The 14,822-nt window shown below is 34.2% G+C and overlaps 1 protein-coding gene across 3 annotated transcripts in view; it reads left to right on the top strand.

The window, feature by feature from the left end:
* The window catches only part of KIF18A (kinesin family member 18A), a 46,421-nt gene extending 34,043 nt beyond the window's left edge, over positions 1 to 12,378 (top strand). For all 3 annotated transcript variants that reach the window (XM_072865092.1, XM_072865093.1, XM_072865094.1), the window contains exons 14-17: positions 5,885 to 6,368; positions 6,898 to 7,002; positions 9,600 to 9,709; positions 11,470 to 12,378. In XM_072865092.1, the coding sequence (XP_072721193.1) occupies positions 5,885 to 6,368; positions 6,898 to 7,002; positions 9,600 to 9,709; positions 11,470 to 11,618 (848 nt within the window). In that variant the 3' untranslated portion in view covers positions 11,619 to 12,378. The remainder of the gene's footprint in view (positions 1 to 5,884; positions 6,369 to 6,897; positions 7,003 to 9,599; positions 9,710 to 11,469) is intronic.
* Positions 12,379 to 14,822: the final 2,444 nt, after the last annotated feature.

Raw genomic sequence — 14,822 nt, 5'->3', positions numbered from 1 at the left:
TTGCAATGAATACATTAATATTTGATTTCACTTTAGCAGAACAACCTGGTAAGCTTAATTTAGCACAGTTTCCAGAAATAATCCCCTTATGCATGTATTAACATGAGTTCCAGAAGAAAAGTCTTGGCCATTATTTTGTCCCAAACTTCAATTAGATGTAACCCAATTCATCAGAGTCATCTTGTCATGAACTCTACTCACTTTTGCTGTGACTCATGTTTCACAAATACCGCATTCTGCTTTTCATATTAACTCACAGGTCTGTGAATATCTAATATTTCTATGTTTCTCTCCTGATAAATCAGTTCTTTCGAGTAGTCTTTTGGCACAGATAATACAACAAAGTGTTGACCAAAACCATCTCATACCCTTTGATGAGGGGTGGTTGGTCAGTGGAGGATGGCTTTTATTTTTAATTTCCAAGTGAATCTCTTAAGAAAAATAATATCTAAAAGAATTCTGACTATTATCTTTCTATAATCATCAGCCTGAAATTAAAGATCAGCAAATACGTGATCTATTCTCTAAAATATACTTGGAATAATGTTTATTTTTCAAGAGAAGCATTGTAGCTGAAAGCACTAGCTAAGGAAATACACCTTCTAAATTTTTCTTTTAAGCTACTCCATCAGGTTAACTGTGGATGTTTCTGTAAAGTATATAGTGATTCATTTTTGTATATGAAATAAAAAGTAAACAATATCACTGAATCATGATGATCATTCTGATGCAAGATTGAACTGGCCATAAAATGTGAAGAAAATACAAACCATAAACATTCTAATTTCCCTGCCTTACTATGGAACAGGTTTGGAGATTTTCTTTGGATTTGGAATGTGTTGTCTGTCTTTCAGTAGAAAAGTAATGACAACACTTAATGATTAGCATTAGACATCCATTCAGGAATTATTTAGATTTGTTCTTTAAGAAAATATGAATAGCCATACTTGGTCCACCACTATGTTGTCTTCAGTACCCTGTATTTAGTAGTTGCCAGTACCACACTCCTAAAACAGGCAGCGATAACAGGATAAATCTAGAGTCAGCTGACTTGCAGTTCCAGTGCAATGGGAAATCCCGTTGAACCAATCGCATGTAATAATTGCCAGTAGATATCTTCTAAGTTTGTCAGATCTGTATTTTGTAACCCATTTATACTTATGGGCTTTGCCACAGCATGCTGCAGTGAGTTCAACAGTATAATGGTTCTGTGGGAGGTAAGTATTGCTCTTAGTGTTAAAATTAGTATGTGATATGAATGGGGTATCTACTGTTCGTTACTGCAAGAAATAAAATAATTCCTTATTAACCTCATCTGTGATATTTTATTAATGTATTATATATTACCTCAGTTGTTCGTAACTAGGAATGTACTGTTATCTCAATTTTCTGTGTTTACTCATTGAAATATTTAGGCAATAAGATAAAGCATGTGCTAAAACCTGTAACATATACATACATCCCACCTACAAGCACTCAACAATTTCATGTTAAAATTGAGTATCCTGGGAGAAAACATTGCCAAAAAAAATACTTTGGTTTTAGTAGGCACGATCTGATATGAAATGAATGTCTCTTCTGTGTTGCTTTAGTACTGGAAGTTCATATTTCCCACTTCAAACATTTAAGTCCTTCGTTCTGGAGCTTTTTCTTTTTCCCTTCTTCAATAGCATTTAGGGGAATTAGTTGTCCCTAGTTTCAGCTGTGCCATTGCACTATATGCCACGTAGTGACAGATGACCACATTTGCTAAAATTGTTTGCTAAAATATTCAGTGCTTGTTTAGACAAAATTATGCTAAGATTGTATTAATTTAGTATTTAGGAAAGACAAGGTATGGTGTTTCAGTTTTTACTGGCATATTACTTTTGTGTCAGTTTGTGGTACTAAATTTTCTCTTTCAATAAGAATTTTTATGTATATAAATCTTAAAGTATGCCTCTGAATATCAATGTTTTAATAATATTGAGTAGTCTTTGAAGTATTTGAAAATAGGTTCTCGCAAAAAAAAGGTATTTTTTTTTAAGGAGAAAAACTTTTGATGTCATGACACCTAAGGTATATGAGAATAGTGTTTTTGTAGCAACTACTGTTGTCTGAGCCCATTTTATTTAAACTTCTCAATGGCAGCTATTAAAAGCACCTGCAAAAAATTAGCAACTGGCTTCAGTCTCTCCCTTCCTTATTGAGACAGAAATAAAAACACTGGCATTCCTTTATTTTGTGGGTTTAAATGTTTTTCTTGCTGTGTTTATGTTTACTTTATAGCTCCAAACAGTTACGATCTATACTGTATAACAGCAAGTTAACATGAAATTGGGGTGTGGGGGTTGGTTTTTTGTCACATCACATTTGTTCTATGTTATTTAGTGAAACCAAGTTAAATATGATGTTGCTAGTGATGGTTTTTGTTTACTTTCTTGTTTACTGTGTTAGGAGCAACTTAATGCTTTCACAAACAGCACTGGGAAGGGACACTTCTTGAATATTTTATATGCTTTCCAATACTTAACTGGCAAGAAAAGCTAGTTTTGTTTTAACTTCATTTTACAATGAGTTTCATTCCAGAAATAAATAGATTTTAATAATAGGTCTGGGTTTTTACTAACGGCTTATATTTGCCCTATATAGAATTGCTGCAACTGTCTTTTTATTAATGTACTTGTATTAGAGTATGAAATACTGTTCATTATGATGAAATTCAACAAATTATTAATGTTGGCAATACTTTTGTGTTTTCTACCTATCTATCTAGTTCATGGTTTAAATGCTTGCATTTACAGTTAATTTAAAAATGCTTCCAGTATTTAGTCCCAGAGAAGCTTCTAAAACTTGGCACTCTCAGCAAAATGTTTCTCCATCAGACTTCCTTCCTAGTAACTTTAGGACATTAGCAAAACCTCAGTGTCTTACAGTAAGCAAACTTTCTGAAACTGGAACCTCGCTGTCCTAATGTAACAACAGACAAATAGGATTTTAACCATTGTTTTTCCTGAAACACACACTTTCAGATGCATATAAGCAGGAGGAAAACCTAATAAAGTAATATTTAAAAAATTGTCTTGAAATGTTTAATGGGTAGTTATTTCACATTAGATTGGAATCCTTAGATAAAGCTTAGTCTTGTATTTAAGAATATAAGCTGTCAAAAAAAAAATCTTTAAAAGAAAGTTTTTGGCTCCTTTTGGTCAATGTTGGCCTTTTGGTTGTGATAACTAGAAAGTGTTTTTGTTTGGTTGGTTTTGTGTTTTGTTTTGGGGGGTTTTTTTTGAAAGAAAGAAATGTTAGTCCTTTACATAGAGGAATAATATTGTACTCATGAAACCAAAATTAAAGAGCAAGCACATTAATGAAGCATAGCATTGTTGATAGTGTCACACAGTACATAGTGAAAATGGTTCATAAATAAGTTTCTCACTTGTTACCAACAAAATCCCACCAAGTCTTGGAGAAAAATGTCTTAATCAAAGTAGGCTTATATTATTTCTGGTGGAGGTAAAAATTATTTGGGGAACACATAGGGCCTGTCTTACTACTCTTTCCATTTCATTGCTCTTGGAGAATATTCTGAATTAGCTTAATGTTCAGATTACAATCAAGTTACTGTGTCTCAACAACCTGCTGCACTTCACCTGGTGATTGCTGACCATGAATTAGACTAAGATCAGGCGCGAGAAAATAATGTATTTTGCATTTTAACAACAAAAAAAAATCCTTTACATAGATACAGTGATGTGAACTGTACACGGGCTCACACACACAAATTCACAATTCAGTTATTTCATGTCAAGTAGTCCTGTCAGGCCTGAGTTTTCTGTGTTTGTGTTTCTTCAAAGCTGAAAACAGCATAATAGAATTGTAATTGTTCACGTAATTGTCTAGGCATCTTTTCCCATAAGCAGTTTAGCTTAAATAAACCTGCTTTTATTGTTTATGCATTGTTGGATAAGATGTTGCATATTTTTTGAGCCACAGTACTTTAAACATTGGTCTTTCTGAAACTGAGCCCTTGAGTGAGGAATAAATGTTTGCTTTGTTTTTTTCAATGGTTTCATTATTGAATTAAGTTCTGGCAACATAGAATAGATTTGTGGCCTATATATAAGCATCTAATTTACTTGCTACTTGTACACACTTTGATACTACCCGTTCCATCTTCCCAGAACAGGTCTAGGTCTCATGGTAGTCTTTAAATCCTTTCCTGTCTCCTCACAGCTCTAATTTGTATCTTCTGATTGGGCATCATCTTTTGTAGCTGGGCATGAGGAATCTGTCATATGGTATGTCTAGTTCCAAAGTGTGTACAAAAAAGGGTGCTGAGATCATCCTTTCATCCTTTGAAGGCTTTCCTTCAATGAGGCTGCTCTTTGGGCCTTTTTCCTAAGACATCTGATTTCTGAGGGTATTTGAGGAATTGGCATTCTTCTTGCCTATGGCAAATTGGATTGCAACTGGGCAATGAGGTCAAAATTAAACTAGGGCTGAGAAGCAGTAAGCAGTCAGAGAAAAGATTACGATCATTTAAGCTTTGCTTTTTGTAAGAAATGAAACTTTTGGGGGGGAGAATAATGCAATACATACTTTTAGTCCATTTTCCTCCTCTTCAAAGAATCTTTATGGAATGGCTAAAATGCTGTAAGTGGTAACGTGTGAGAGAGGACTAAAGCATTCAGACTGAGGAGTTCAAACTAACTTTCTTACTCTGATGCAAAAATAGAATGGAATTGTAGAAGAAAGAAATATTTATCAACACTGTTATATGAATTCCATAGTTAATTCCTGAGTAACTGTCAGCAATTTGGAAGCATGAGCTCTTTTTACAGTTTAGTTGCTCGTAGGAATGGAGTAGGCAATGCAGAAAGGGGAAGTATGACACTGTGGCTACCAGATGAAGTGGTGTTGATCCATAGACATTTTAAAGGATAGTAGCCTTCATCTCTTAAATTTGCAATGAAAGTTAAATATAGAAGCACTTGGGGTTTTGAAATTCCTCTCCTACTCTTGATTTGTTTAAAAAGAAAAAAAAATCCTTAATTTCTTTTGTTATAAGCTACTAGTTGTTGACTTGAATGACTACTAGACTGGCCAGTTGAACAGTGGTCTGTGTCTTTAAATTATTCTCCTTTACTGAAAACTTGAATAAAAGAAAGGCCTTTTCTCTCTTACTTTGGAGATTGCCTTTATTGCCACCTGCTTGAAAATAAAAATGACACTTCAAGAAAAAATAGTATGAATCAGGATGAATGGGAATGGCCAATTAGTGCTGCATTGTTTGCTTTGGTTTTTTAAGGGTGGGACTTCTAATAAAGAGCTTTTTTCCCAGAGTGGATGACAGGATCCAAGTAACTTCTTTCTTTCCTCTTTTCCAAAACACTACTTTCTCGTTTGCAATGTCAAAGAATTTTGTCCCTCTAAGTGATTCTGTGTCCTTCCTTTTACAACAGTCTCTCTCATTCTACTGCATGGTACTTGCAGTGGAAAAAATGGCGATGGTCAGGAGGCAGCTGTAGATTACTGTGATGGTACCATCTTAAATTAAGTTAAGAGTTGTGTCATGATAATGTGATCATTTTCAATACTCTTCCATTCCCTTTTGTCACGTGTCACATCTTACTTGTGATTGCTTGTAATATCTCTGGGATTAACTATATCAGCCTATGCATATTTATAATACTTTGAGTGCAACAGAACAAATGCTACCATCTGGACAATGCTGCAATAGAAATAATTTCAGTTATATCATCAAATTAATATGTAAATGAAATAGTGTTTGTAATAATTTCTGCTAATTAATGTATGTCAGCAAGGGAATAAGAGGAAAAAAGCAGTATTTAAGTAGTAAATATAGGTAAATGTGCTAACCATTGTTGCCTATGTTGCACAGGTACAAGTTTTGGTACAGCATCACAAGAAATGAATGAAAATACACAACAAATAGTAGAATATGCAGTACCACCACAGAAAAGAACTAGGCGGAAGCTAATGGACTCTCCAGTCACAGCTCAAAGTCCTGCTGCATCCAAGCACTCCAGTCTCCGTCATCTGGAGGATTCTCTTACCAAGGAGGTCCACCCTATTGTGTATACACCAGAATTTTGCAGAAAGCCAGTACAAAGCTGCTGTACGCAGACTGTGGTAAAGAAAGCTTTACACCTTGCAGGCCTTCAGGAAGCAAATGCATGTAATATAGATAAGCCAGTGAAAAATGTGAATATTATGGACTCTACATGTGACATAATCCCAGAGTGTGGTGAAGCTGATATGGACTCAACAGTAATTCTCTATGAAGGAACAGGTGAAACAACTGAAATGTCTACTGACTCATCCATGAAGGAGTCACAGCCATGCAGCAATAGTATTCTGCAAAGGTATTTTCCATTTATATGGGCAAGGAATATTACCCAAAGATTTTAATCCTGCTTATCTTCAAAGCTAGGTTTTTCCACTGATGTCAATTTTATTTGTAAACCCAACATTTTGAAAATCAAACCCTCAATTTCATTCAGCATCAGATTCAATTCTGCCATTATTTGAAATCAGTGGTATGTTAGTGACAACAGATGAAGTTGAAACCTTATCCTGTTTTACAAGATATGTACCGAAAAGAAAATACAGTGCTTTTGAAATTGTTTGTGATGCCTCGGGCAAGTTACTTTCTCTAAGCCTTACTTTTCCTATCTGTAAAATGGATACCTTAACCTCTTTGATGTTGAGAGATGCCATTGTTAAAGCTGCCATGTATGTGTGAAATCCTGTGAAGCTGCCTTAAATAATATTATGGGAATTAATTTCCAGTATTGTTTTTCAACTCTACATATATTTATTTATAGTTAAAAACAATTTCCTTTGACTTCTACCCAGAATAGATTTTACAAAAACATACTTCTTTGATTTCAGACTTGGTCTCTCTTCATTAAAAAACAAAAATCCTCCTTCAGTACTGGAGAAGCCTTCATATATGGCAATGACTTCTGCGGCTGAGAGAAAAAGAAAGGTATTAAGGTGAGATTAAACTACCTCTTCTTATTCTATACAAATAAGTTTGTATTTGTTTTTTATGTTCTCACTTTAGTTTTGGTATTATATTTCAAACCTGAAAACTTCTTATACAAATCATCTGGACCTACATATGAGGTGTTCTGACTCAAATATGTTTGACAATTCAATTATTATCTTTTTTTCCTGGCAAGTAGAGTAGAATCTTTTTTTACTCTTGGTTTTGGAACTTCTGTTGTTTTAATAGAAGAAGTACAAACTAATATCGTGTCTTCCGTATCTGCTGTCTACTCGAAATAGAAAGATGACACATAATTCTGAAAAGAGAAATTCTATCATCAATTAAAAATCTGATTTGTTTGAAAATGTTATGCCTTTGCTGGAACATATTAGAAACTACCAAAATAGAAAGCGGAGAAAATGCTTAACAATACTTATGTGGCCAGTACCTTTGTTTTTCTGATAATTCATTTCCAGTCTCGGTTGTTATGACTTCATTCTTGTGGTCTGCTCTAGGAAGAACTCCCATTTCGTTACTTCTGGTTTATGATCCTGAAAGAGGCTTGTTAGTAGGAGCAGCAGAAAAGCTGAAACTGAATAGACACTAAGTGCAATTGTACTTTTTTGTTTATTTGGTTTTGTTAATGTATTTAAGAATTAGCTATCAAATCAGTACTGATGAAACAGCTCTCTTTTCTTTTGTGGTTTTTTTTTCTTTTTCCAAAACCAAAATTTGATACAACCTTTTTTTTAAACCATATTGTGAGTCACCTGGTGCTACACAATGAGTGGAGCTGCCAGCTCATAGGTCTTCTAAAGAATGTTTCAAGACTGTTGGAACAAGTTCTATAGCTAGGAATAAACTTCAAGTACTTTTTTTTGGTTTATTAGCATCTTTGAGATAGAAAACTCTTTCTAGAAGATCACAGATTTACCAATTTCATGTTCTTGTTCTAGTTGTTATTAATTATTGTTCTAAACTGTTTTGCTGTAGTATAAGAAGAAGCACATCTTGCATTTTCAATTTTTCAAAGAGTTGGTTATGAATTTAGCAAAATAAATCACCTGCTCTCTGAAACGGAGCTAGTTTTCTAGATTCTGTTTTGGGAGAGGCATGAGAACTTTTAGAGCCTGATTTATCTTAAGGTAAATGTTCTAAGATAGACTTTAGGAGTACTTTTTTTGTAATAACTGTGTAATGATTTCCCAACTTATACATGCTTATCTCTTCCCAAAAGACTAGCTCTTTCTGCTCTTTTATCTCATTCCTTCTGTGTCTCAAAACATGTATTTCTCAATTTCCAAGTTAGTTGTGAGATTTTCCTGTAGTGTTATTCTTTCATTCCGTTTTTGGGGGATTATTTCTTCTGCCTCAGATTGTAAACTATCTGCAAACCAAAATTCTTTATGGCTTTATCTAGCAGTTGGTGATGAAGAGAAGGAATAAAAGCTTCTTATTTGTGAAGGAGGAAAGGAATATGCTCTGACTTTTCGGATAGGGCCTCCTTTCCTTTCTCTTCTTTACTTTTTCTCCCTTTTCTCTCCCATGCTTTCCCTGTTCGAAGTAGTTCACTCCAGTCATTCATCTCCTAACATTAGAATAAAAATATAAATTTTAGACATATTCTCTACATTAGAAATATAATTTGAAACAGTCGTATTGCTAGGACAAGGAATAAGAGACAGGTTAGTCACAATACAGAGGCTGCTTTTACTAAATATCATTACATTCTTATTGGCATAAGTTATCTTCCAAGAGGCCCACATGAATAGATCTTAGGACTAGCACAAGGCAGGTCTTAGTCTTTACTGCTTGTTATATATTTTCATTTACACAGAAAATTATTATTAAGAAAACTAGTGCAAGTTAGGGGACTATAAAGTGGGAATAATACAATATCATTAGAGGAATGGGAAAAGCATAGAAACTTGGGACATAAATAGAATTAGCTTGTTTATGAGGCTGTCTTACAAAGTAGAACCAGGGAAGTTAGCGAGGCAAGCATAAAAGGGTGAGATCACAGATAGGTTCATAATTTTCACTGTAGATCTTAAGTCCATCACATAAAAGGCTATAAAATATAGAAGGTTTTGTCTTAATGAATTTGAAGCTATAGCAGCTTTCTTGCAGCTTAGCTAAAAAGTATTGTCTGGTATGAAGCCACCCCCTCCAACTGCGTTGGAGGCTGTAGAAAAATTATTGTAGCAATAAAAAATGCCATTTGTTCAATAAACACAGCTTGGTCATTTCAAGGATTTCATATGTGCATTAAGATTATTTCTTAGTACAATTTGTGTGCAATGACCATCAAACTGGCTTCTGTGGCTTCCAAAACAACTGTAGCATATTGGTCTGCATTTTAACATTAAGTGGCAACATTAGTTCTTATTTTCACAATTGAAACATTCTTGTAAAGTTTTAAAGGGGAATAATATCCATATATATACATCATAAATAAATTAGTTTATTCTTTGCATTCTGTTATGAACTACCAATACTAGGTAATATCATTTAAATTATTTCTATATTGCAAGGCCTAAACTACTGTAATGTAGCTTAATCCCTTCACTGAAAGCAAACTCTTTCCTTGCTATTTTTCCAGTTCTACATCAAACACTGGGTTAGGCAGCCTACAAGACCCTGTTTCTGCAAAACGTGTTCGACAAGAGGTCTTGTTAAGCCATAGAGCCTTGCGAGTACCCAAAATGGCAGGTAAGTGTCAAAACTTGGATGTATGACACTGCATTGGTAACTGTGTTTATACAGGAGGTCCAAAATTAAGGTTGATACTCAAGGTTTTGTCAATCTAAGAGCATATGTTGCTGTGATCAGTACTCTAAGCCATTGGTTTGAATAGTATATCTATTCATTAAAAAAAAAAAATCTGAATGTCTAACCAGTTATCTGGATGGTATCTAACCACAATCCAATAGTACTACAAGCCTCTTGGGAAAACCTTTTCCCAAGAGTTAAGGTCTTCCACCAAAAATTGTTTGTGTACTTGTTGAGAAATTTGGTGAACTTTATTACCAATTTTATCTTTGCCAAGTGTGGTTTATCAAGAAATAAAATAATCTTAATCATTTCCATACCTGTTTTAACTGCTTGCTTTGCTTTATAATACCACACTGATATGTTTTTACCGATACGATTTTTTTTTTCAGAGATTTATCACTTAAACTTTGGGGCTCTTTTGGACCAACACAATAGCTGGGGAAAAATTACTTTAAAGCAATATTTAGGAATTATTTTGCTTCTAACAGATTGCTGATAATAATACTATCAGGTGGTATTCTGTGAAAGTCTGCTACAATTACATGGCTTCTCTCTGAGGTATATAGATCTTTATGGTAACAAAATCAGTTATAAATAATTTTTTCAGTAGGTGTGCACAAAAGTCTTTTGTTCACAACTTTCCAAAAACCTCTGCCTTTCCTAGTGCATGGCACTAAGTTGCTTGGCACCTGCAGTAGATTTTAATGCACTAAATCCTTACAACTTCTCTTTTATCTCTACCCATTTCTCTCCTTTTTCTCTCTATCTTCAGAAATACACTTAACGATCTTTCTTAGTGCAACTTCTTGGGAATTTTAGAGGACATCAAAGATTGTTTAAAGTTTTAGTCTGCTGTTCTTATGAAATAGTCCAATCATGTAGCTTTTCCCAGTGACATAGGCAATATGCCAGTTTTACAGCACATACATGTATTTATGTAAGAACTGATGTGAGGGAGCAAGTACATATGAATACGTATTATTCTCCATTCATGAGAAATGTTGAGGTTCTATTACAATAAACTTTCTGAAAAGTGTAAATCTGCAGCTAAACACTGTCTAACCAATAGTTACTTATTTGGCAAAGTGCATACACAGTGACATCAGTATCAACTTCTACGACTAAAGACTGGGTTATGAAGTTACAGAAATCAATCACTGCTCTGGTATTATTAAGAAACTATGTAATGAAGCGCCACATTCTGAAACAGAGAATGGATTTTTGATTCTTCAAGGTTTAACTGAATGTAAAATAGATTTTTATTTTCAAAAGCGTGCATTACAGGAGAAGAATGAAATATGACCAAATCCCTAAGAGGAAGAGCTGCTTTCAGATTAAATAGACAAAACTTTCTCTAATGACATAATGTTCTTTTTTGAATACTGTTTTATAATAATAAGGATTAATAAAATTTTAACATATTTCTACATTTTCATGTAGACCACTGTGCCTTTTTAATAGCATCTCATGACAACTGAGGGTCTAATCATTGGACTTTCTAGGCAATTAGCATACTGGATTACTGAGCTGAGAGTGATTACATTTTTGCATATCAAAATTAGGCTTTCAATAAGGACAAGAAATATGTGTAAAAATTCTTAGACATGCTCTGAAAAGGAGATTCAGGTAGGCCAAATTCTGTTTATGTTTATTGAATGAATGTCTCCTATTTGTAATAATATTTCTTTCTTCACTAGGAATTAAAACGAGGAGCTGGAAGCAAGAACAGGATGTGCCAAGAAACCTAGCTAGAAGCCTTTCTGAAGGAAATGTAGCATTGAGTGTTAAATCAAGGACACCAAAAAATCTGTTACTTCATGTTTGTAAGAAAAAAAATAGGATTTAGTTCTGAGTTCATCCATATTTCAAGCAGGACTGATGGACAGCAAATGAGAACAGGGTGACTTCCATTTTCTCCTTGTGAATTATTTTGTGTTAAAGATGTCTCTCAGTAATGCACTGTTTCAGAAAGATCCACTTTTTGGAAATACGAGGATTTTGTTAAATTCTAAAATAAAATAAGTTCATTTTTTGTCTCCTGTTAAAGCTTACAAATGTCTCTTGTATATTAACGAATAAGAAATTTCATTTGGGCTTGGGAATGGAGAAGTGCACAGGATACCTTTTGCCATAAGCTTTGTGAGCATTTCCCTGTGTTTAGGATTAACAGATTAATACTTCAGACAATGCAAGTCTTTAAGGGGATCAGTGGTGCTCTAATTTTTAGATGCTACTTTGAATTGCTTACCTACAGTCAGTCTTAATTTTCTGTTGAGAATTTTGTGATACAAAAGTTAGAAAAATTGTTTTGACCTGCTAAATTGTTTTCACTGAGACTTCCTAATGTTAAAATTGTTTTTGATTTGGAAGCAAGTCAAACAGATGCTAATATTAAAATGCATTCATGCTTAGCATTAGGATGCCAGTTTATTCTTAGATATGTTATCATGGATAGATACTATCAATGTAGTGCCAGGAGACAGGAAAATATTTATTAAAAGTGTTTTTAAGGAAGTATTACGTCTCATTTTTTTAGCCTTTCTATTTTTAGTCTGTTACTTGGCTGTAGATGTTTCTGTTTTGTTTTTCAGTTCTTGAATTCAATTGTAAATAGCATAATTATGTTAATTACTTTGAATAAATTTTTAATTTTAATGAGCAATATAATGTGAATTGAACTTTAGAAAAAATTTACTTTTTTGCCTCTTCCTTCTATGATGAAAAATGTCTGAATTAATTTTGACAAGTATTGATATAAGTATACATAGTTCATATTTTCTCTTCGGATAAATGCTTAATATTCAGAGACAAAGTACTTATATATAGTTGTATTGTAGCCTTGACAGCCTGCCCACCCTTAGGAACATCATTCAAATGTGTTTGGTTTGTGCACATATTAGTGTATACATAAATTTCCCCAAACTAAAGGAGAACTAGAGGAAGAAGTCCAGTAACTAGTTCCAGTGGTCAGATGACTGTCTGAAGCAAGGAGCTTCAACCCAGTCACTTTAGTAGCATGAAGTATCCTGCAGAAGAATGTTCTGTCTTTCAGCAATAGTAATGGGCTCAAAAGACCTTTACAGGTGGTGGTTATTATTATTCTATCACAAGCTTTCCTGTGATAGCAGTGAACTGGACTCCATGATCTAATAGCTTTTATCAAATTTGTTCCTAAAATTGTTTCAGTATTCCAAATGTTTATAGTTTTATACATTTATTTTTTGTTCTCTATAGTCTTTGATATTCAGACAAACTAATATAAACCTTCTTGCCAGTTATACGTCCCCCTAGCTATTGAATGTTGACATGGTTATTCTTGACACACTGGAGGGGTGTTTTTCAGAAGGCTTCTGAAGAAGTAAATGGTCACTGCCTGTATGAGCTTTCAGGACCACTTGTGGGAGGAGCAGACAACATTGCAGAGGCCGACTTCATCAGGGAAGTTCAAAGAAGAAAGAATGATTCCTTGAGAAATAGGCATTGCTAGTTAAAAATAATGAGAAAAATTGAATCCTCCTATTTGCATTCTAAAGGGAGTATAGGTGATATAGTTGTGAGCATGGGGTCATGCTGATGGCATAATGAGGACTGAGGAAATACTGGCTGTGGAAAAGGCTTTTATGAACAAAGTGCCAAACATCAGGAAAGCCTAAAAACTAGAATTTGGGACTTGATGACATCTCAGCTGGGTGATATAAGTAATTGGGGGGGGGGGGCATAATTTTAATATTTCTCTGTTATGATGAAGAACAAGATTTTGGAATTAATTTTAACTTCTTATGATTTTGGCACCTGGTACAGCTAAAACCATAGAGACCATACATTTTTTGATTTATGGGTTTTCTTTCAAATTCTCAGTGTTTAATATAAAACGTGCACAGGGAGCCTCCTTTTGTTCATACTGTTTCACATCTGCAAGAGGCATGTTGGGCTTTGCTTATAGATATAGCTGTAATGTGCATTGTTCTTGTGGCACGTAAGACTTGCACATAAATGATCCTAGCAATTTTGAAAGGTTTTTAGATGAGCTTGTGCATGCAACATTTTGATACTCAGTCAAAACATAGAACTGATGAGATCTCTTCTTTTCTTAATGTGTTTTGCATCCCCCTGAGTGGAATTGATTCAATTGACTTGCAACACTTCCAGGGACTTTTAAAAAAAAAAAAAAAAAGTTGACAAAATTAGCACACGAAGATGAGATGCGACTCCATTCCTATCTGCTAACCAGATATGTTGATGACAAGTTTGTTAGCTAGGTATGTATTTACCATTTATAACAAGCATAAATGAAACGTTTCCAGAAATCATAACAGATTGAAGCAGGATTCTCATGTTTCAGGTTGCTATTGATTAATATTCTGCTCTATTAATCGTACGCTTATGTTGTTACATACTATGAACACATCTAGACTTCATAAGCAGAAGGTACTTCAGAGCACATTCCACACACAGTGCTGGTACAGAACTTTTCAGTGCCTAATAAGTTTTTTGTCAGATTGCCAGTTTCTTCTTAGGTAGAAAGTAAAGAGTATTTGGGAAGCAGAGGAGGTATGATACAACTCATTTCATTTTCTTGTCAATCTACATTGCCTGTTACCTGTTGGCCTGCCTTTACAAACTAATTTAAGTAATAGCATTTATCTGAAGTATACATTTAATTGATTTCACTCTGTTGTACCATGCAGTGTTAAATCACGCCAGATGGGATGTAACAGAATATTGCACAACATAACATGACTCAGGCTGAATCAAGAATTCCGATGATTTGGGTCAATTTAATCTTGTTTAGTGTGGGGGAAAAAAAAAAAGTAGTTTTAAAATAAATTCACTTGAAGAAAATGTTGTGCTCCTTAAATATTCTAGAGTCTGACGTCTTGGATACCTAATACTTCATAGGTACCGAGTGAATCATACTTGCTGTGTGAGACGCATGACAAATTTTGTATGTTTGGGCATATACATGGCAATAGCACTACTGATCTTGGCTCATCTTGCTTTCCTATTTGATACAGATACCTAGTTTATTTAAAACAAATATTAACCTGAG

The sequence above is a fragment of the Ciconia boyciana genome, chromosome 6 (genome assembly GCF_034638445.1).
Source record: "Ciconia boyciana chromosome 6, ASM3463844v1, whole genome shotgun sequence".
Taxonomy (NCBI): Eukaryota; Metazoa; Chordata; class Aves; order Ciconiiformes; family Ciconiidae; genus Ciconia; species Ciconia boyciana.
The sequence above is the reverse complement of the archived record's forward strand: the minus strand, read 5'-3'. Positions and strand labels throughout refer to the sequence as shown.